Genomic DNA, 22,224 nt, shown 5'->3' with positions numbered 1-22,224 from the left:
CCTGACTTTTTTAGCCTTAGAAACCCTTGTTTCAGGGGCATGGTCGTCACTGTCTGATGTTACAGGGACAACCTTGTTGCTAAAATTGTTTTTAAATGCCCCCTTAACTCTTCTGAAGAATTTTTTCTTATCCTTTTTAGGAGCTCCTTCACTTTCAGTGCACTCTTTTTCAGTCTTGTGGGACCAGGAGGAACTTGAAGAGAGTGTTATGGAAGACAGAGACCACTTATCCTCCTCTGTGTCCCCCTTTTCTTCAGGTGTGCTCTGTGGTGAAGATGACTTACAGCTTTTCAAGGTCTGCTTGAGTTTCCTGACTTTTTTAGCCTTGGAAACCAATGTTTCAGGGGCATGGTCGTCACTGTCTGATGTTACAGGGACAACCTTGTTGCTAAAACGTTTTTTAAATGCCCCCTTAACTCTACTGAAGAATTTTTTCTTGCCCTTTTTCTGAGCTTCTTCACTTTCAGTGCACTCTTTTTCAGTCTCGTGGGACCGGGAGGAACTTGAAGAGAGTGTTAAGGAAGACTGAGACCACTTATCCTCCTCTGTGTCCCCCTTTTCTTCAGGTGTGCTCTGTGGTGAAGATGACTTACAGCTTTTCAAGGTCCGTTTGAGTTTCCTGACTTTTTTAGCCTTGGAAACCCTTGTTTCAGGGGCATGGTCGTCACTGTCTGATGTTACAGGGACAACCTTGGTGCTAAAACGTTTTTTAAATGCCCCCGTAACTCTTCTGAAGACCTTTTTCTTGCCCTTTTTCTGAGCTTCTTCACTTTCAGTGCACTCTTTTTCAGTCTCGTGGGACCAGGAGGAACTTGAAGAGAGTGTTATGGAAGACTGAGACCACTTATCCTCCTCTGTGTCCCCCTTTTCTTCAGGTGTGCTCTGTGGTGAAGATGACTTACAGCTTTTCAAGGTCCGTTTGAGTTTCCTGACTTTTTAGCCTTGGAAACCCTTGTTTCAGGGGCATGGTCGTCACTGTCTGATGTTACAGGGACAACCTTGGTGCTAAAACGTTTTTTAAATGCCCCCGTAACTCTTCTGAAGACCTTTTTCTTGCCCTTTTTCTGAGCTTGTTCACTTTCAGTGCACTCTTTTTCAGTCTTGTGGGACAAGGAGGAACTTGAAGAGAGTGTTATGGAAGACTGAGAACATGCATTCACCTCTGTGTCCCCCTTCTCTTCAGGTGTGCTCTGTGGTGAAGATGACTTACAGCTTGTCAAGGTCCGCTTGAGTTTCCTGACTTTTTTAGCCTTGGAAACCCTTGTTTCAGGGGTATGGTCGTCACTGTGTGATGATACAGGGGCAAGCTTTTTGCTAAAACTTTTCTTAAATGCCCCCTTAACTCTTCTGAAGACCTTTTTCTTGCCCTTTTTCTGAGCTTCTTCACTTTCAGTGTACTCTTCTTCAGTCTCGTGTGACCGAGACAAACTTGAAGAGAGTGTTATGGAAGACTGAGACCACTGATCCTCCTCTGTGGCCCCCTTCTCTTTAGGTGTGCTCCGTGGTGAAGATGATTCACAGCTTTTCAAGGTCCGCTTGAGTTTCCTGACTTTTTTAGCCTTGGAAACCCTTGTTTCAGATATGTTAACTTCCACAAGATCCTTAAAATACTCACAAAACATTTTCTGCCCAGCAAAACACTTTTGAAGATATTGTTGGGTCATCTCCAATGCCACATCCTTGCCATATTTGTCGTTCCAGCTGAAAACTAGTTCTTTTAACTCAGAAATATTCTGAGAAGTTTCTTCCCAATCACACACAAAAGCATTGACAATATCGTCAATACACCCAGTGGTGGAGTCCATATCAGTTTTCATTTCCTTAAAATGCTTTTCCTGGAACATAAAAAAAAGAATATGGTTGGTAATATTATCCTTAGGGATTAAGTCCTAATTATTTCAAGAGAAGTCCTCGTCAATCAATTCTGACACTGGTTGCTGTGGATGATTAAAATCCGTGTTCAGTGTGCTGGAACCAGGAACAACATTTGCTTTCAACAAAATTGAGTCATAACAGGTTTGCCTTTGATCCACTATGATGTCACAGTTGGTATGTTGTGTCATCGGTGTCATCGTTATTTTCGAAGTTGTTGCTTAGCAACAGTTCTACGCGTTACAATGACAAAGAAGAATCCCATTTTTTATTTCTTTTATGGCGAGTCTGATCCACATTTTTCAAGAATAGATTTTCAATTACTTAAATGTACACATACAATACAGCTACTCTTGGGTAACAATGATGTTTGGAATGAATACATGTTAACATGTTTTAGTAGTAGCTACTACGTGTAGTATATAGTGCTGCCCATTGATTTGTGCGACATGCATTAGGTGTGAAGCAGGATGTCGGCATGTAATTAAAAGAATAAACTCTGACTAGAGAAGCTGCCTCCCGATCTTCATTTATGGACTTCACAGCCAGATAAGAAAACATTACACTACATTTGTGCTGCCCTCTAGAGTTAGACAGAATTCTAAGTTTGAGTTTTGAGATTTTCCCACAAGGCTTAAGTTGAAAGTTTCCACAGTGTTAAGAGATCCTGCTATGTGTTTTTCAGTCGTCTGGGAATAGCTGTCTGTAAGTATTATGTTAATAAGACCTTACCCTGCGTCGTGTACTCATAGAAGGCACTTTAAGTTGTTTTATGTCTTAAGAAAATTGGAGAAAAGTATGGGGGGACAGTACGAGGGCAACAACCCAGCAGCAGGACCACTACCTCCTCCTTCATGCAAGGAGGAGCAGGAGGAGCACTGCCAGAACCCTGCAACATGACCTCCAGCAGGCCACTAATATGCATGTTTCTGCTCAGACTGTCAGAAACAGACTCCATGAGGGTGGCATGAGGGCCCGAAGTCCACAAGTGAGGCTTGTGCGTAAAACCAGTGGTGGAGGAAGTACTGAAGTTTGGTACTTAAGTAAAAGTACAATTACCCAGCAAATTATATACTCAAGTATAAGTAGAAGTGCTACAATCCTACTTAAGTAAAAGTCTGAAGTACTTACTTGTAAATGTACTTAAAGTATTAAAAGTAAAAGTACTCATGCACCGAATATATATATTTCACTTCCATTGCAAAGGATATCTAAACAGGTTAAAATAATCATCTTAAAATTGAAATGGACAATGTGTAGTTAATTTACATTTTCAGTCCAGAAGCAGCTATGGACAGGTCTGTGTGTCATGAGGCAGGCTGTGGAAGTCAAGTGAACAGAGAGGATGCTAATAAAAAACAGTTACAGTTAGTCAACTAACAGTGAGTTAATTAAGTTTTTGTAAAATATTGACGCCCTACGATTAAGGGGGTTTTATAGACAGACAACAACTGGGTTACCTACTTCATCTGATTGGAACTTTTTAGTAATGCAGTGTTTGATTTGCAAATATTTCTAAAAATCTCCTTTTTCCTGCAGGTTGTACTTTTACACTAATCCTTTAAATGTCATAAATATACCATCCTTGTAAAGGTCACTTGTTGTGTGTATTCCATGATCTAGCCACCGTTTCCAAAATACTTTCTGCTTCCTTATTAGTACTTCTGGACTTAGCCAAAGAGAGGCATACGACTGTTTATGACATGAAAGTTTGTGAATTTTCTGAACCTTTTCCCAGACCTCACAAGAATGTTTAATGACTGGATTTACGTCTTCCCTTTTATCTTTGAAATGTTGGGATATCACACACATGGGGCGAAATGGTGTGGGAGAATATTCCCTATAGTGGCCCACTCTAGACTCAATGTTGTTCTCCTCCAATGATTGGCTAACTTTCAAATGACAGATTATACAATCTAACATCAGGTTGTTATGATCCTGTGTTTGATTCTTGTTTTGTTTTCATATTGTTTATTCTTCCTGTTATTTATTATTATTTTGAGATTATTTTGCATCTTCCTTCCTCATCCTTTGTTTCCTCTCTTCACCCTTCTGTCGTCCTCTTGTCTTCTCTGCTCCTCCTGACTTCTCTGCTGTTCTTCCTCCCTCTTGTTCTCAGCTCCTCAGTCCTTTCCTCTCTCCTCCTCTAGCCTCCTCCCTTAGCTCTGCCATCCCTCATGTACCGGTAGTCTTTGTGTCGTCTTGTGCTTCGTCTTAGTCTCTAGTCCTGGTTGTCTGTGTTTTTCCCTTGATCTCCCTCATGTGCTCACAGTGTCGTCTTGTATTCCCTCCTCTTGTGTTCTTAGTGTGTTTTGTAGTCCTGTGCTCCCTGTTCTTCCTGTGTGGGTGTGTTACTTCCTCATGGCTCCCTCCTCCCCGATTGTGTCCACCTGTGTCTCGTCCTCCTACCCTACTTAAATCTTGTGCTCTCCTTTGTCTTTGTTGGATCTTTGTCGCTGTTTCCCCGTGATGTGTCTAGTCTCCCCTGCGTTCCTCTGCAGTGTTCACCTCCTCATTTCACCTTGGTCTCGTGTTGTCTCGCCCTCCCTTGGATTACCCTCACTCTCATGGTTTGCCTTTGTTTCTTCCCTTGTTAAGAATTCTTCAAGTTAGATGTGTTTAAAGTAGCGAACGTATCATTCTTTTATTTTGAAAGGGAGTTTATGCAGTTCCTTCTGCTTTCCTCACGTTCTCCATTTCATGTTTACAACGGTACAGCAGTCACTGACGATGTAAGTTATGTTCCCACTGATGTGAGATGAATTAGTACATGTTACTTACCTCCTCTGTTAGCGTAGTTTCCCCATAGCGTATGTTTGTACTCTTTAAGGGGTCCGGTTTGCCTGTTAGCATAATCGCGATTTAGCAAGCTAAGCTAATTCAGTGTTTATATGGCTGTTAGCCTCAAGCTTAATTTTAGCTACATATTTATGTTATGTGGTTAAAGGTGGAAACAGCACATGTGACTATGGGATAGTTAATCCTTATTTGAATGTATTTTATTTACTGTGAAGTTATTATTTACTGTTTCATTTAAGCAGTATGCAATGCTAAAACAGTCCTTAGTTTTAAATATATTGCAGTTCAGAAACTGCCCTCTACAGTGCACTGTATTGCTCTGTATCAAAATGCACCGCTGTATCCAGAAAGTCCTGCAGTAAAGGTTCTAAACTCATCTGATGTCCCGTGAGCTTTCTGACCGAAGCCCTGCCGTGGTCAATCAGGCAAATTCAAATCAGCATCAGAGGTCACGATTCTCAACATCCCTCTTGTTTGCCTGCCTAGTGATTTGTTTTTGCCTTAGACCTCAGCACTGTTTGCAGTTGCTCGCCTTTTCTTCTCCCTGTTTTTGGACTACTTGAGTTTTCCTGTTTGGAATAAAGTTCCTTTTGTTTTTGAACGGTTGTCTGCGCCTGGGTCCTGAACTTACCAACATCACACTTTTCTTTAGGTGCACACAATTTAGTCATTAGTCAATCTGGGCTTCTTGTCTGCCCAAAGAAAGTGAATAATTTATGAATGGGTACATTTCAGTTTGTTTTAATTTACCTAATATTGAATTGCATTTGAGCAATGAGAGAGAAAAAAACACAGTAGATTATGTTTAGGTTATTGTTTTTTTGTTTTGTCTTTATTTTCTTGTGTTACAGCCTTACTACAAAATGAAATTTGTTTTTAACCTCAAAAGTTTACACTCAATACCTAATTTATTAAAAGTAAAACTAAATAACATGTAAACATGTATTCACAGAGATGCTCAAGTTTGTTGATGCAACTTTGGCAGCGATTACAACCTCAACTCTCCTTGAGAGACAAGTTAAGCACACCTACATTGGCCACATTATAGCAATTGCTGTGAATACTTGCATGTTATAGTTTTGTTTTTTTATTTTTAATACATTTCCAAAGTTTCAAAAAGATACCTTTTTGAAACGTTTTTACTGTGTGGTTTAAGTTGAATTTTGAGGTAAAAAGAAATTATTGAACCCTTTTTAGAACAGTTACTTTAAAAAGTAAATCTGAAACACAGTATAGTGGAAGGAAGAGTGAAACGCTGAAGAAAATGACAAAAAGAACACAACAATAACACAAAAAGAAAAAAAATGTTGTTGCCAATTTCTAGATGTAGCACAGGATGGTGAAAAGCCGGCAGAAGACACGAGATAGAAACCTCCTGGTCCTGCTCACCAAGCTCTGTTCTACTTTTTTAGTAGGCCGACTCTCAGGAAGACTCGGCTTTGACACGGAGCATACTTCTTCTTCTGAGCCAAAAGAAGACTGAGACAACTTGTCCTCCTCTGTGTCCCCCTTCTCTTCAGGTGTGCTCTGTGGTGAAGATGACTTAAAGCATTTCATGGTCCACTTGAGTTTCCTGACTTTTTTAGCCTTGGAAACCCTTGTTTCAGGGGCATGGGCATCACTGTCTGATGTTACAGGGACAACCTTGTTGCTAAAACGTTTTTTAAATGCCCCCTTAACTCTTCTGAAGAATTCTTTCTTGCCCTTTTTCTGAGCTTCTTCACTTTCAGTACACTCTTTTTCAGTCTTGTGGGACCGGGAGGAACTTGAAGAGAGTGTTATGGAAGACTGACACCACTTATCCTCCTCTGTGGCCCCCTTCTCTTCAGGTGTGCTCTGTGGTGAAGATGACTTAAAGCATTTCATGGTCCACTTGAGTTTCCTGACTTTTTTAGCCTTGGAAACCCTTGTTTCAGGGGCATGGGCATCACTGTCTGATCTTACAGGGACAACCTTGTTGCTAAAACGTTTTTTAAATGCCCCCTTAACTCTTCTGAAGAATTCTTTCTTGCCCTTTTTCTGAGCTTCTTCACTTTCAGTACACTCTTTTTCAGTCTTGTGGGACCGGGAGGAACTTGAAGAGAGTGTTATGGAAGACTGACACCACTTATCCTCCTCTGTGGCCCCCTTCTCTTCAGGTCTGCTCTGTGGTGAAGATGACTTAAAGCATTTCATGGTCCACTTGAGTTTCCTGACTTTTTTAGCCTTGGAAACCCTTGTTTCAGGGGCATGGGCATCACTGTCTGATCTTACAGGGACAACCTTGTTGCTAAAACGTTTTTTAAATGCCCCCTTAACTCTTCTGAAGAATTCTTTCTTGCCCTTTTTCTGAGCTTCTTCACTTTCAGTACACTCTTTTTCAGTCTTGTGGGACCGGGAGGAACTTGAAGAGAGTGTTATGGAAGACTGACACCACTTATCCTCCTCTGTGGCCCCCTTCTCTTCAGGTCTGCTCTGTGGTGAAGATGACTTAAAGCATTTCATGGTCCACTTGAGTTTCCTGACTTTTTTAGCCTTGGAAACCCTTGTTTCAGGGGCATGGTCATCACTGTCTGATGTTACAGGGACAACCTTGTTGCTAAAACATTTTTTAAATGCCCCCTTAACTCTTCTGAAGAATTCTTTCTTGCCATTTTTCTGAGCTTCTTTACTTTCAGTGGAATCTTTTTCTTTTACAGTGGACTCTTGGGACCAGGAGGAACTTGAAGAGAGTGTTGTGGAAGAGGTGGTGGAGGAATGAGCTCTAATCTCAGCAAGTGCTACTATGCTACAGTCATCCTCAGTAAATGCTGACTCCTGTCCTGTTTTCACACATTCTGTGCTCTTCAGTGAGGTAACACTTTCTGTGGTCTCTTTGAATCCCAAAGCACTTGGAGGGCTTTTTGGGGAAGCAATTTGTAGGACAGGTGAGGTAGCGTCTTCCCCTTCATCTTTTATATCTTCTTGGTCTATAAGGGGGACTTGAATACTGGGACTGGATCCTGTGTCACAGGCCTTATAAGACATGTCTGCCAATTTGGGGCTCAACACATCTCCCTCAGTAACTGGAATAGGGCTCGAAGCCTCACCAATTTTTTCATCATCCTGAAAATCCTGGACAACAACTGCGTGTTTTCCCTCGTCATTTCCTTCTGACCCAAAAGAAGACTGAGACAACTTGTCCTCCTCTGTGGCCCCCTTCTCTTCAGGTGCGCTCCGTGGTGAAGATGACTTACAGCTTTTCAAGGTCCGCTTGAGTTCCCTGACTTTTTTAGCCTTGGAAACCCTTGTTTCAGGGGCATGGTTGTCACTGTCTGATGGTACAGGGACAACCTTGTTGCTAAAACGGTTTTTAAATGCCCCCTTAACGCTTCTGAAGAATGTTTTCTTATCCTTTTTCTGAGCTTCTTCACTTTCAGTGGACTCTTTTTCTTTTACACTAGACTCTTGGGACCAGAAGGAACTTGAAGAGAGTGTTATGGAAGAGGTGGTGGAGGAATGAGCTCTAATCTCAGCAAGTGCTACTATGCTACAGTCATCCTCAGTAAATGCTGACTCCTGTCCTGTTTTCACACATTCTGTGCTCTTCAGTGAGGTAACACTTTCTGTGAAGAATGTTTTCTTATCCTTTTTCTGAGCTTCTTCACTTTCAGTGGACTCTTTTTCTTTTACACTAGACTCTTGGGACCAGAAGGAACTTGAAGAGAGTGTTATGGAAGAGGTGGTGGAGGAATGAGCTCTAATCTCAGCAAGTGCTACTATGCTACAGTCATCCTCAGTAAATGCTGACTCCTGTCCTGTTTTCACACATTCTGTGCTCTTCAGTGAGGTAACACTTTCTGTGGTCTCTTTGAATCCCAAAGCACTTGGAGGGCTTTTTGGGGAAGCAATTTGTAGGACAGGTGAGGTAGCGTCTTCCCCTTCATCTTTTATATCTTCTTGGTCTATAAGGGGGACTTGAATACTGGGACTGGATCTTGTGTCACAGGCCTTATAAGACATGTCTGTCAATTTGGGACTCAACACCTCTCCCTCAGTAACTAGAATAGGGTTCGAAGCCTCACCAATTTTTTCATCATCCTGAAAATCCTGGACAACAACTGCCAGTTTTCCCTCGTCATGTCTTTTTGGGCCAAAAGAAGACTGAGACCGCGCGTTCTCCTCTGTGGCCCCCTTCTCTTCAGGTGTGCTCTGTGGTGAAGATGACTTAACACTTTTCAAGGTCCGCTTGAGTTTCCCGACTTTTTTAGCCTTGGAAACCCTTGTTTCAGGGGCATGGTCATCTGATGTTACAGGGAATAGCTTTTTGCTTGAAGACAGTGTTGTGGAAGACCCCTGTCCTGCTTTCTCACATTCTGTGCTCTTCAGTGAAGTAACACTTTCTGTGGCCTCTTTGAATCCGAAAGCACTTGGAGGGCTTGTTGGGGAAAGAAGTTGGACCACAGGTGTTGTAGCATGTTCCCCTTCATCATAGTCCATCAGTTCGGCAAAAGGTTCCTCTTCAGTCTTGGCATCAGATATGTTAACTTCCACAAGATCCTTAAAATACTCACAAAACATTTTCTGCTCAGCAAAACACTTTTGAAGATATTGTTGGGTCATCTCCAATGCCACATCCTTGCCATATTTGTCATTCCAGCTGAAAACTAGTTCTTTTAACTCAGAAATATTCTGAGAAGTTACTTCCGAGTCACGCACAAAAGCATTGACAACATCGTCAGTATCAGTGGTGGAGTCCATATCAGTTTTCATTTCCTTAAAATGCTTTTCCTGGAAAAAGAATATGGTTGGTAGTATTATCCTTAGGGATTAAGTCCTAATTAGGTTAAGAGAAGTCCTCGTCAATCAATTCTGACACTGGTTGCTGTGGATGATTAAAATCCGTGTTCAGTGTGCTGGAACCAGGAACAACATTTGCTTTCAACAAAATTGAGTCATAACAGGTTTGCCTTTGATCCGCTATGATGTCATAGTTGGTATGTTGTGTCATCAGTTGTCATCATTGTTATCGAAGTTGTTGCTTAGCAACAGTTCTATACGTTACAATGACAAAGGAGAATCCCATTTTTTATTTCTTTTTTGGCGAGTCTGATCCACATTTTTCAAGAATTGATTTGTACTTAAAGTACTTAAATGTACAAAAACTTAAAGTATTAAAAGTAAAAATACTCATGCTGTCAGGTTTTGTGGTGTGGGAGGACACAGTTGCAGAAGGCAGAGCGGTTTAAAGTCCAAGAGTCTTTATTTAAAGCCAGGAGGGCAAAACAATCAAAAACCAAAAATCTCACTCAGTGTGGTCAGAGGAAACGAGTCCAAAATAACTAACTAAAAATCACACGCTGCGTGGCAAAACTAGATTAAGAAGAACAGGCACATGGCGAAAAAAGGCAAGAACAAAAAACAAGGCATGAACAAGACAGGTCGTGACACATGCACCGAATATATATATTTGACTTCCATTGCAAAGGATATCTGAACGGGATAAGATAAGATAAGATAAGATAAGATAAGATAAGATAAGATAAGATAAGATAAGATAAGATAAATCTTTATTAATCCCGAAGGAAATTCTTGTGCCAGAGGTATCAAGTTACATTAGATGCAGTTAAGTACATATAATAATCATCTTAAAATTGAAATGTGTAGTTAATTTACATGTTCAGTCCAGAAGCAGCTATGGACTGGTCTGTGTGTCATGAGGCAGGCTGTGGGCATCAAGTGAACAGAGAGGCTGCTAATAAAAAACAGGCATTCAGCATTTTACTGTCAGTATTCCTGCTGTAGATTAATGTTACAATTCATGTTAATCAGACATTAATGGATGGACCTGGGTTAGCAGACAGTAGCTAACTAGTTAGCTACCTGAACCAGAGCACCGGCATCATGACTGAGGCTCATTATAGAAACACAGCTGGCAGCGTGACACCACCTCCATGCAGAGTCTGACCTCACATCAGTCCAGCTCTGTGTTCATCACATGTAACAAGTAACTACAAACACTGTAGAAATGTAGTGGAGTAGAAAGTACAGATAACAGCTGCAACATGTAATGGAGAAAGAGTATAAAGTATGCACTAAGTAAAAGTAGAAATACATAAAAATGTATTTAAGTTTAGTGGCATCTACGCATGCTCCTATGATGATTTTTAATGATTCCCAAATGACATATTTATTTGGGTTTAGTGGCTGTTTAGTGCTTAGATCCTTTGAGTTGTTTCAGTTTTCCTGCTGCCTCTGAAAGCAGCATGCCCTTCACAGATCCCTAACAGTCCACGGGCACTGCCCAAACACTCAGCCAGTCAGCTGTTTAATTTAATTACCGCTTTCACCCGTGCAGATGTAACGAGACATCCGAGCTCTAATGAGACTATTAGCTTGTACCGTCTTAAAGCTTTGCTCCTCATTAGTGCTGATGGCCTCCGTGCATGTCGATGGCTCCATCACGGCCCCTCCTTAATGCTCAGACTGCAGCCCTACAGCCGCCACCGGCAGGTTTCTGTGGAGACTAATGGATCATTAGAGGCAGGCTGATGCGCGAGGTAAAAAAGGCCTGACTGGAGACTGAACAGTTGTATCTGACATATTTTAATGCATCATAGGACATTTTGTTGTTGTGGAAAAAACAGCCTGTTTTTGTCATTATCACTCTATTCAATAGGTGTTATCATGACACATCCTGTATGTATAGGACAGTGAGAGAATGTTCGAGACGAGCTGGTCAATATAAAGTAAATTAATCTGAATATGGGACCAATAACAAGCCATCACAATGTGAAGAATAGTATAACACCATCTTAAAACTGATGTGAAAAGCCTACATGTATATGATATATTTATTTTAACTTCTGCTGTTTAAATGAATTTAAACATGCACACACATACAGATGAGCTGTAAACATGGCTGAGATAGAAGTCAGGAGTTCTAATGCATAATCTCTCATTTCATAATCCCAATTTCCATTTTAAAATACATATATTGTTGCACAAACATTAGAAGAGAACCACCACAGTCTCTCAGTGTCCCCAGTAGAGTGGGAAAGCATCTCAGCATTTCTTTGCCCTTTCTATTAAAAGCACCTGAGCTCAGCAGTGATACTCTCTTCCTGCCCGTTTTGGCTGGATCTGGGCTTTTGTTCAGCCTCTGACAGACAGACAGACTGATGCAGGGTCACCTTTTCCTCTGCAAAATGTGTATACGAGTATAATATGCAAAAACACAAAATCCCACATCTGCTCCTTGGAGTACCCACATAGCAACACATGATGTAAATGTGCGATGGATTACATAAAGAAACATGCTTTTCATTCCTGGCTCTGGGGGTCCTTTGTCAAAAAGCCCATTCTACAAACGTGAAATGGGCTTTTGATTCTATTGATAGAGTCTGGACTCTCAGAGAGAATGATTAAGCTAGATTAAATAGGCAGTTTTGTTTGCTGGACTTGAGAGGGATTTCATTAAAGCCCCTGCAGTGGGACTGGTCCTCTACAAGGAGAGACAATGAAGTTACACAAAAGAAACTTAGTGTCTATAAACTATATAAAAGCTGCACCATTATTACTGAATGTAAACTTCTACTTGTGTGTGAAACCTGCCGTGCAATAATACACCTAGAAATATGCTCCCACTGTTTAAAGGTCTGCCCATGTTTTTGCTTTTTGACTTGACGCTCCAGTAATCACTCCGCAGGCCACGCAGGCTGAGTGCATCAGCTGCAGATGGATTATAAAGATTCTAAGTTAAGCCACTTACTGCTGAGTGGATTATTAGATTGGTGCACATTAATTTTTATTTTCACCCGTCACCCCCATCCATAAGTCAGATAGTGTTAAGTGGGCGACAGGCGACATCTTGTTTAACAGACAGACCTTTGCTGCCCGGGTGGTGTCCATGATGTCATGACACAGTACAAAATAACAGAGGTCATCACCTTGTCTGTGATTATGTGAATTTCTTGGGAGCTAGAGACTTTGGTTATTTTCACTGTTTTGCCACAAGATCTGCCTGAACAATGGAAGATTAACCCCTTGACGCAAATCTGCTCCTCATTATTTCAAGGCTTGAGGTTCCTGACCAAGCCTGCTTCTTTGGGGGGGTGGGGGTCTGAGAAGAACAGCAGCAGCAGCAGCAGCATATTTCTGGGAGATTCCCAGTTCTGATGCAATGTATTTAAGAACGGTCTTCTATGTAGTGACTGATCCTCCAGCCCTTGAGACAACAGCAGTGGTCTCAAAGCCTGATATTGTCTTTTTTTATTTTTTGTGCTGATTTTAAAATACCCAAAAGAGAAATATCAGAAAAGATACTGTCTTTAAAGCAGTAAATAATCATTTAGAGTTGGGGAATTTCTTATCGCTATCTAGATCACACACTTATCAATCAACCTTTGACCAAAATCGTTCCCTTTTTTCCCTTCAAAATCTGCATATGAGCCAAAAGAAATGCACCATCATGTCATAACCAGGCTCTAATCACACACTCAGGATTAAAATGATCATGATTAGCTGAATTATTTTTAAAAATTACATTGTAGTGCATACATAGAAATACATTATAAGAAAATATGTAGTATTTTCGAGAATCAGGCTCAGGGATGATAACAGACCGTTAATAACGTTGGTTTGTACAGTTAAAACTGTTTTCTTCAGATATAGCTAAATATAAAAGTCGTTAGATGAGCCTCATACCAGAAACCAAATAAAACGTGGTCTGGAGACGTCATCATTAACATTTTACATCCGTTTCTGACATAAAAGGGGCTGAACCTCTGCTGGCCAGCGCTCTGTGAGCAACAGACGTCACCATAAATAGCTAGCTAGCTAGTTGTTTTGGGGGAGAAGAAGAAAAGAGCTGCAAGCGGAAGAAACACCGGATTTGGTTTCGGACAGTTTTCCTGTCATCCTGGTTTAGTTTTTAATTTACACGTTTTCAATAATGTCGACCCCGGCAAGGAGACGGCTTATGAGAGATTTTAAAAGGTACCGCAACGATTTGACAGTCGTCTCTTGTGTTTTGAGTGTGTAAGCTAGCAGCGTTTAGCCGATGGAGCTCTCGGTAGCTAGCTTAGCTTAGCTTAGCGCTAGCGGCTGGTTACAAACAATGCTGTATGTAAAGGCGGATATGAGTAAAGGTGATGTAAATGTATTAATTAGTAAGGTTTGTGTCGATACAGCGTGTCTCATGTGTTGACACGGACATAGTTTGATATGTTAAATGTAATCTTTCGGTATCCGAGGAAGCTAGTTTCTGTTTTATGCAGTAATTTTGTACCCTGGGTAGAAGTCTTCATCTCCCTGCCCAGTTTGTTGATGTGGGTGCTATTTCTACTAGCTGGGGTTTAACTGAGGTATGTGGGATTAATAAAGGACCATTTCTTTGTTTCTGCCTTCACTGGCCATGCTCAGAGACATTTGTCTTCCTTAAGGTCTGCTCGCTGTTTAAATTTTTCAGTTAAATAGAGCACATATAATCAGTTTTCAGCAAAATGTTTTGATCTTAATTTCTTCTTTGGCAGAAACGTGGCTTGCAGGTGTTGCACAACTCGGGGTTTGCGGTGAGGGGGGGGGGGGTGCTCCCTCCCAGTATTTAGCATAGGTAGATAAGGCTCCTGCCGTCACTCTCTAGTGTGTTATTTAAGGATTAGCTACATGTGTCGCTCTCCTGTAAATGATAACGTCAGACTGGTGCTGTGAAGACAGAAACAATATGTTCTGGCTTCCTGGGAGAATCACACCTGGCAAGACTTGCTTGTAAAACCTGCTATCCCCAATCTGTTGCTATGCTCCATATGGCATTCTACAGTATGTGTGTGTATGTGTGTCATTACCACACACACACACACACACACACCTGTCTGTGGAAAAAAGATGCTAAGCTATTCTACTAAGAGCAGCCGTTGAAGCAGGGAGGATAAGGTGTCACTGTAACTCTACTCTGCTGTGCCAGTCCCCAGGTGGTAAACTCCTAACACTGAGGCAAGGAGAACACAATCGCACTTTCCTGAATCAGCCTGTGTGTCCCCACCAAAGCTGGCTGATTGAATTTGATGTTGCATGATATTGCTTAACCCCAGCTGTTTGATCTGAAGTCAAATTATTTGCACAGTATGTTTCTTGAAACTGAGTGGTTTGATTATTTGGGCAGCTATCACACACTGCTGTGTGATGTTTTAGCTCAGTAATTTAGATGTGAGATGGTAAAGAATATCTTTATTCTTTATTTTAAGTATTTTACAAACTACCTTAAACCTTAAATCACCTTAAATGCCTTTAGTTTCTTTCTGTAGTTTTTATACAACCGGCCCCTCAAACGCCATAGACTGTTCCATACTTTGCTTAATCTGCTCTCTGCAGACTTGTCAGTAATCCCAAGTTTCCAAGTAAAATAAAGTAACTATCTATCTAATTGACAAGTTGAGTGGAGCATCCCTTTACCAGCAGAGAGCGCAGGCAGATTACTGTAAATGAGGTTAATTGCAGTGGGTCTGTCTGCAGCAAGGGACTTAGACATGGATCTGCACTCACACACTCAGACGCACAAATCAGCCTACCTTGTTTTATAGCTGTAAGCTCTTATTAAACCAGCTTTTATACAAGGCCTAAATAGTCTGTGGCGATTCCTGTACATGGCCTACATGCATTGGTGATCTGAAGGAAGGCCTTTTTTTAATGTGACACAGAAACGAGGTTCAGCAAGCGAGCTGATTGTAAAGCACAAGGAGCCACACTCCCCTTTGTTTGCCATTCTAAAAGGCCTGCATTAATCAGTAGCTTAATAGGCTGGAGACAGTTGCCGGAAACTTCATGTAAATTGTTGACCTGTGACACCAGCCTGTTTTGATTTGTTGATGTCTTTGTTGCTAGGCAGTAGTTTCTGTGGCATTTTTGGACTGCGTTTCGGAGAGATTATTTGGCTGTCGCACAGTTCTGAGCAGCAGTTCTTTGTGGAACCTCAGCTATAATGATTTTCACTCATAATAATCATTGATTATGTTTTTGATGAATCACAGGTGTCAACTGTAAAACAATGGCGACAAAAGCATGATATATAAATGTTTAGTGAACCAATAGTGACTCATTGATGCGATGTATTTATATATGATATTTGAGGTGTGGTGATGTCAGTTTATTTTCTGGTTTATTATTGGAAAACAGATGTTGATTCCGTAATGAAAACTATGTGTGAACTCTGTGTGTTTTTAACTCGCTGAACCTTAGAAATCTGAACAATGTACATAATAATGTAGAGTAATATTTCTCTTAGTGAATGTATTGACAGAAGCATGTCAGCAGCCTCTCTTTTCTAATACACTTTATACAGAGAGTGGGGCTCAGCGGTGATTTCCTGTCAAGGTCAATGCTACGGCTAAAGCGCTTAGCGCTGACACCATTGTGTCTTTGATGCTCATTGAGGATATGGTCATAGCACACTGGTGCTTCATACTATAGCTTACGTTAACTGACATGCGACGGCAGGATGGGCCAGTGTGCAGCTGATCCCGGCTGTCTGTTGAAAGTCATGTTGATGCAGCAGTTTGTGTTTTGACTGATAATTACCCTGCAGTCAAGGTGTTAATTAAAATCCTCATGCTCTTACTTATCCTTGTCCCTCCCTGTCTCTTCCATCCTATCCTTTTTTTTGTCCCTTTGTTTCTACTGCTCTCATGTTTCTGTGTCCTCTCCCTGTCTCACTTTGTGGTCCTTTTTCCCCCCTTCCTGCCCTTTCACTGTCCTTTTTCTTGGTGTTGTTCTTTCCATGTCTCCCTCTGTCTTCCCCTCTTGCCCTGTTCCTCTCTTGTCCTGTTCCTCTCTGCCCATCTGCCTGGCTGTCTTAACAGTTCCTTCTCCTTTTTGCCTAGACTTCAGGAAGATCCTCCCACCGGTGTGAGTGGAGCACCATCAGAGAACAACATCATGCTTTGGAACGCTGTTATTTTTGGGTGAGTCATGCTCTAAATCCAACTCCACCCTGCTGTCTTTACTTTGCCGCTGTGATTGTGATGCACAGAATCTACAACAACCACCCACCCTGTTGCATTCACCATGCAGTCTTACTTTAGAAAATGTTTGTATTGATTGCTGCTCTGATTGTTGCACCGAGGGACCTGCAGCATGCAGAGTCACAGCAGGTGTTTGGTTGGAAAGGAGACACTCTTGAGTTGATGGAGATAAATGACTTTTTGCATATTTGCAATATCTTTGAATATTTAGAAGTACAGCTAACAGAAGTTAAAGCATCAAATATACAAGCAAAATGGCTGGAAAAAAGCAACTGAAGTCATGAAGGAGCCATGAAGTGTAACAACAACAAACCAGGGTTTATAAAAATAGACTTGATAACAGTTCCTCACCTAATCCAGCGGGGAGCTAGCCAGAAATGTAGAATGTGAAGGCAGCTGTTTTAATTGGCCCCTTAACACACACTGTATAAATGTGAAGAGCTGAGTAAATAGAGGCCCTGGTGTCTGTGTGTAAGAGTGTGTAGTCCTTGACGGATTGACTGTAATGGTTATATGTTCTACAAGAAGGGGTCTTGCTGGGGATTTTGGGGGAATTTGGAAATAATTTTCTCTTTCTTTCTTTCTCTCTCTGCCATCTGCAGGCCTGTGGGAACACCGTTTGAAGATGGTAACTACTACATTTTGATTTAACTTATAATAATATACAGGCTAAGTTTCATTTGTACATCTGTTTTGATGTGTTCTCATTGCTTCTTTAAATAAATAACCAATATCCGTACCATTTATCATCTGAACCTTCATTATTTCCTGGTTGCAGACTTGCTGTTCTGCACACACACACACACTTCTTTCTCATCCACGCACTTTTTCTGCTTGTAATTATGTCCGAGTCCCAGGTTGAGAAACGCTGACTCAGGGTTTATTGTTTTCTCTTGCCAGTCGTTTCTCTCCTTTATTCTTCTTCCTAGCCTGCCGGGAGCAAAATATATGCCCGAGTGCAGGACTAGCTTTTCTCTGTAGTTGAGCTGGTGCTATTTATTATCATGTATTTGTGTCTGACCACCTCAATCCTTCACATCTGTGTTCTCCTTACAGAATATCTTGTGTTCACCCCTCATGCACACACACACACACACTTCTCCCTCTCTGTGTCTTGTCTCTGCAGGAACGTTTAAGCTTCTGATAGAGTTTTCGGAGGAGTACCCAAACAAGCCTCCCACAGTTCGGTTTGTCTCCAGAATGTTTCACCCAAATGGTAAGCAGCCTAAACACACACAGCCGGCCGCTGCTGCTGCTGCACCACCCACTGTGCTCCTGTAATCATGTTTTAAAGAGTTGTTTTTTAATATTTAAAACACTGTCACCTTTCACAGCAATATAAAGGGAAATTAAAGAATACTTTGATGTGATGATGTGGTCTTTTGCTCAGTTTGTGCCTCTCATTATTTCAAGGCTTGAGGTTCCTCCTTTCCGTCTCATTCATGCAGTTTCCTCCCATTCATCTCCTCCTGCCAGCCTATAAACCAAATTAATTTTCTTTTTTGAAACTGGCACTGTTTTCAGATGAAGTCAGTGTTTTTGTGTCTGTGGTTGTTGTGTTTACCTTGGGGAAAAAATGTGATTTATTTTCTTTTTCTTTGGGCTGCAAATGATGATGATGATGAGTAATTGCACTGTGCAGCACTGCTATAAGACAACACAGCAAATATATGAGGTTGTGTGTCCATATAGTTTTTTTTTTTTAAAGAAAAAAAAAACAGTGCTACTCTGCACATGGGATTTGTATTCAGAGTCAGCACTGACATTCAGATCTGGCCGGTCTGTTTTTCAACATATTCTTCGTCGCAGTAATTTTTGCCCAACATGTTTTTTCATACAGAATTGACAGCCATACACATCCAGTATAACCTTCTCTTCCCTTTTATTGGTTGGCTGATGGGTACCCTGACTTGACTGGTTACCTAAAAATAAGTGACACCAGCAATAAAACAAAATGGGCACGCTTTGATTGAAGACTGTGGACACCCTCGTAGTCTTGGTTCACATGCACAGTTGCATTCGGTGCCTTTTAAAATTTTGTTCTCTCTTTATAACCTAGTTTACGCAGATGGCAGTATATGTTTAGACATCCTTCAGAATCGCTGGAGCCCCACATACGATGTGTCGTCCATACTCACCTCCATCCAGGTTGGTTAGTTTGACTGCTTTTAGGTTTCAGTTTAAAGCCATATGTCAGCATTTCCTCCCCTCGCTTAATTTTGGTTTTGATTTTCCGCAGTCATTGCTGGATGAGCCAAACCCTAACAGCCCAGCCAACAGTCAGGCTGCACAGCTCTATCAGGAAAACAAGAGGGAGTACGAGAAGAGGGTGACGGCCATCGTGGAGCAGAGCTGGGTGGACGTCTAAAGCTTCGCTACTCTTTCTCTCCATCGCCCTCTCTTCATCCCAGTACTTCACTCTTTCATTTTTACCTCATTAAGGAAAAAACAGCAACTATATCAAAAGAACTCAAGTGCCACCCTGGGGGGGAAAAAAAGAACAAAAAGACCTGAATGGACATTAACTTGCTTGCCAATACATTTTAGGAAAATGAGAGGGAGGGGGGGGGGGGATCAATCTTATGTTTGTGTTTCTTGTCCTTACTTTTACTTTTTTTATTGCATGATGTGAAATAAGTTATTGCTAACAGAATGTGTAATATATCTTTCTTGTTTGGTTGGATTGATGCTGTTAGTGTTTGAGTTTGACTTTTTCTTTTGAAATTTTCCCCCTTATTGTGTTTTTTTTTTTGTATTGTCTCGCAGGTATGTACACAACTTGGCTGTTTGGAAAGAGCACGCTGATGGCCAAATAGGTTTTAGAGGGGAGGGGGGGAGGCAGACAATGCCTTTGGAGTGTTAGTGGCATTGTTATTTTCCATGTCGGTCACAGATACTGCTGATAAAAGAACAATCCCCCGGTCTCTTCCAGCAGATCTGTTTATTTTAAGAGACGCTGTAGGTTTTGGGCTTGCAGACGTCACAGGCTGCAACAGTGCCAAGTCTCCCTTGCACAGATGAATCATGACTGCATGGCTCGGTATCGCTGAGCTTTTATTTTAGTCATTTCTGGTGATGTTGGAGAGAGTTATGAGAAAGTTTATATTAACGCCCAGATGAAGCAGCATTGTCCGTACCTTGAGCTCCTGCTGTTATGGTTCAGGGAGAAACCTGTGATGTTAAACATTAACAGGCTGGTTCTACTTCCCATCTGTGACAAATCTGGGTTAATTGCAGTGCATAGTAATAAGAATAACAGAAGGGAAATGCAGTGATGCATTTGCTTTTTACAGGTGTCAAACTGTTCTCACCACCGAAACTAAATGACTTTCAAGTGCTTCGTTTCCTGAGACGTGTGTCAGCCTGAACGAAGTGTCGGTTCTTTTGATCCCTCTCCTAAAATTACACTGCTGACGTATTAATAAGCTGAAGGATAAAAGCAGCGTGGTCCAGGGCATGCTGATTTTTTTGTTTGCTTGATAGCGCAAACTGTTGCTTAGAGAAACACTCACACTGTTTCAGAAGAGAGACATCAACGGTTCTCCTAAAGGCTCAAGTTGTTTTCATGCCGGCCTTTGTCTGCTCTGTTATATTAGTTCTTTACATCTAATTTAAACACCACTTGAACGTAAACTTGTGACTTGACCTTGCCCGACTCCAGCTAATCAGTCATCATAAAGCAGAACTCTTCTTTTCTTAGGTCATATCGTGGTTAGTGACTTCTATCACCCCAATAAGCAGAAGGGATATGTTATGAAATTTTGTGAATTAAAACAAAAAAATGTATACTTATAACGATATGCTGTATAAACATAATAAAACACATTTTTCAGACTTTGACATGGGTTTTATTTTTGCCCTGTGTAAATCTTTCCTGATTTACCCGCCACACTCCATTAGGACAAGAGTCCCAAAATACATACAAACATCACAGAATCTGACATGCAATATTGGAACAGGTAACTCTGTCAGGTCTAAACTGTAAAAATGTGGCGTCATCTTCCAAATATTACCTAAAAAAAACTATACAAAGACAGCACAAGTCCTTTTAATCAGAAAATGAGGTCAAAATCAAGGGTTGTGTTACATCCACGTTTATGCAACACAGCTCTTAAAACAATAAAAAGACCATCTGTAAAAACTGGAAGCATAAAGCTTCCATTCTGCTATAAAACCTTTGCAGCCTCCTTAAAAAAAAAAGCTGCAACCCTAAAGGTGCCAGTCCAATTTTTATAAAAAAAGATTGTAAAATCATTAAATGTAGTCCATAATGGCCAAATCCACTTGTTCTTGATCCAATGTGACTGTGCAATCACCGACCCTTTAAAAAGAAGGGATACATTAAGAATCTTATGTCAAAATACACCAGGTCTGTCTGTGGTGTGTGCAATCATACCTGCTGCTTCTTCATGATCTCGTCCCTTGTCTTGAAGACTGGTGCATCCTCGACCACGATGCCTTCAGCCATGACATTCACCTTTTCCAGGAGCTCTGTGTGATACCTGCCATTACAGAATATACAATAAAATATTAAGAAAGAATTGTGTTGTTAAAAAGCAGTGAAAATAAAGTTGTCTTTGAAAAAAGTAAGAGTTCTTAACTCTGCCTATTTTGTGGCAGGATCTCATATATTGATTAAATATTATTATTATGTTTATTTGACTTAGAAAAAGTTCTAGAAAGATTCATCAATGTAGTTGTTGTTTTACGGGTATAGGGGGCGCCAATGAGTCCAATAAACACTAAATGTAAAACGAAGAAGACGCCGCACTCTAAAACAAAGCAGACATAAACCGAATATGTGCATTATTAGCATTAATATCAAACAATATATCGCACCTATAGGAAATAAAAGACTTCAATTGCTTGGATAAATACGAACGTTTGGTAAATATACCTGCTGAGACGCTAGCATAGAAGCTAAACCGCGTTTAGACGTTCTACACTGAGGTAAACTTCGAGCTGTTTAAGTCACCTAAGAAAATCTGTGCTCTAAAACTGAAGAGTACAGAACCGTTTTTTTTTTGTTTTTTTTTCACCCATTGTTTACATACCGGCAGCCGAGGAAGACGTTGTTGGCCCACACCATGGACAGAGAGAGCAGGTGGTCCTGCTGCTCCTCGCTGAAGTCGTTCATGTTCCGCAGGATGAACTCCCTCCTGGCCTCCCAGTGCTTGTCGCTCTCCCAGTAACCTCGAAACGTCTCGACCTGCCCGGCCACAGCTCTGTTTTGTTCAATAAAATCCTGCACGTCCGAGGAAGACATCTTGCTCTCCAGCGAATAAGCTGACAAAGAAAACTTCCGGGTCTTCTAAGCTGGTCACAGGAAGCTGCCCTTTAGCTCCGTGTGTATAAAACAGCACCGCACAGTGGTGGAGGTGAGAACTCAAAGTGCAACATGGCATTCACCAAAAAATTGATAGACAAGCAGTAAAAAGATGTATTTTTATTACGAACCCTGACATAACTAATTCCACAAACTTGTTCGTTTATTATTTTGCTTTTTATTTGCTTTTTCATTCCATTTCTTGCTTTAGACACATTTTCTTTTATAAATATGCAAACACAGATATGCAAC

General features: G+C 41.1%; 2 protein-coding genes across 3 annotated transcripts; one reads left to right on the top strand and one right to left on the bottom strand.

Moving 5' to 3' along the window:
* Window positions 1–4,552: 4,552 nt before the first annotated feature.
* Window positions 4,553–20,481, top strand: ube2b (ubiquitin-conjugating enzyme E2B (RAD6 homolog)). Of its 2 annotated transcripts, none has more exons than XM_028422509.1 (6): window positions 4,553–4,604; window positions 16,506–16,586; window positions 17,249–17,274; window positions 17,773–17,862; window positions 18,706–18,794; window positions 18,886–20,481. In XM_028422509.1, the coding sequence occupies exons 1-6, from the start codon at window positions 4,573–4,575 to the stop codon at window positions 19,012–19,014; spliced, it is 447 nt and encodes a 148-aa protein (XP_028278310.1). In that variant the 5' UTR covers window positions 4,553–4,572; the 3' UTR covers window positions 19,015–20,481. The 2 variants fall into 2 exon arrangements, with proteins under 2 accessions (XP_028278310.1, XP_028278309.1); XM_028422508.1 differs by lacking the exon at window positions 4,553–4,604 and adding an exon at window positions 13,424–13,626.
* Window positions 20,482–20,559: 78 nt separating this feature from the next.
* cdkn2aipnl (CDKN2A interacting protein N-terminal like) lies at window positions 20,560–21,940 on the bottom strand. Its single transcript, XM_028422510.1, has 3 exons — window positions 21,701–21,940; window positions 21,043–21,148; window positions 20,560–20,967 (listed from the first exon to the last, which is right to left on the bottom strand). The coding sequence occupies exons 1-3, from the start codon at window positions 21,910–21,912 to the stop codon at window positions 20,959–20,961; spliced, it is 327 nt and encodes a 108-aa protein (XP_028278311.1). The 5' UTR covers window positions 21,913–21,940; the 3' UTR covers window positions 20,560–20,958.
* Window positions 21,941–22,224: the final 284 nt, after the last annotated feature.

Source organism: Parambassis ranga, chromosome 14 (assembly GCF_900634625.1).
Source record: "Parambassis ranga chromosome 14, fParRan2.1, whole genome shotgun sequence".
Classification (NCBI taxonomy): Eukaryota; Metazoa; Chordata; class Actinopteri; family Ambassidae; genus Parambassis; species Parambassis ranga.
The sequence above is the reverse complement of the archived record's forward strand: the minus strand, read 5'-3'. Positions and strand labels throughout refer to the sequence as shown.

Bases quoted from the DNA above. Each gene is read 5' to 3' on its own strand.
- ube2b (XM_028422508.1), top strand. From the start codon at position 13,583: ATGTCGACCCCGGCAAGGAGACGGCTTATGAGAGATTTTAAAAG. The intron at 17,863-18,705 runs GTAAGCAGCCTA...TTTATAACCTAG, and splicing joins CAGAATGTTTCACCCAAATG to TTTACGCAGATGGCAGTATA. The intron at 18,795-18,885 runs GTTGGTTAGTTT...GATTTTCCGCAG, and splicing joins CCATACTCACCTCCATCCAG to TCATTGCTGGATGAGCCAAA.
- cdkn2aipnl (XM_028422510.1), bottom strand. From the start codon at position 21,912: ATGTCTTCCTCGGACGTGCAGGATTTTATTGAACAAAACAGAGCTGTG. The intron at 21,149-21,700 runs GTATGTAAACAA...CTGTAATGGCAG, and splicing joins AACGTCTTCCTCGGCTGCCG to GTATCACACAGAGCTCCTGG.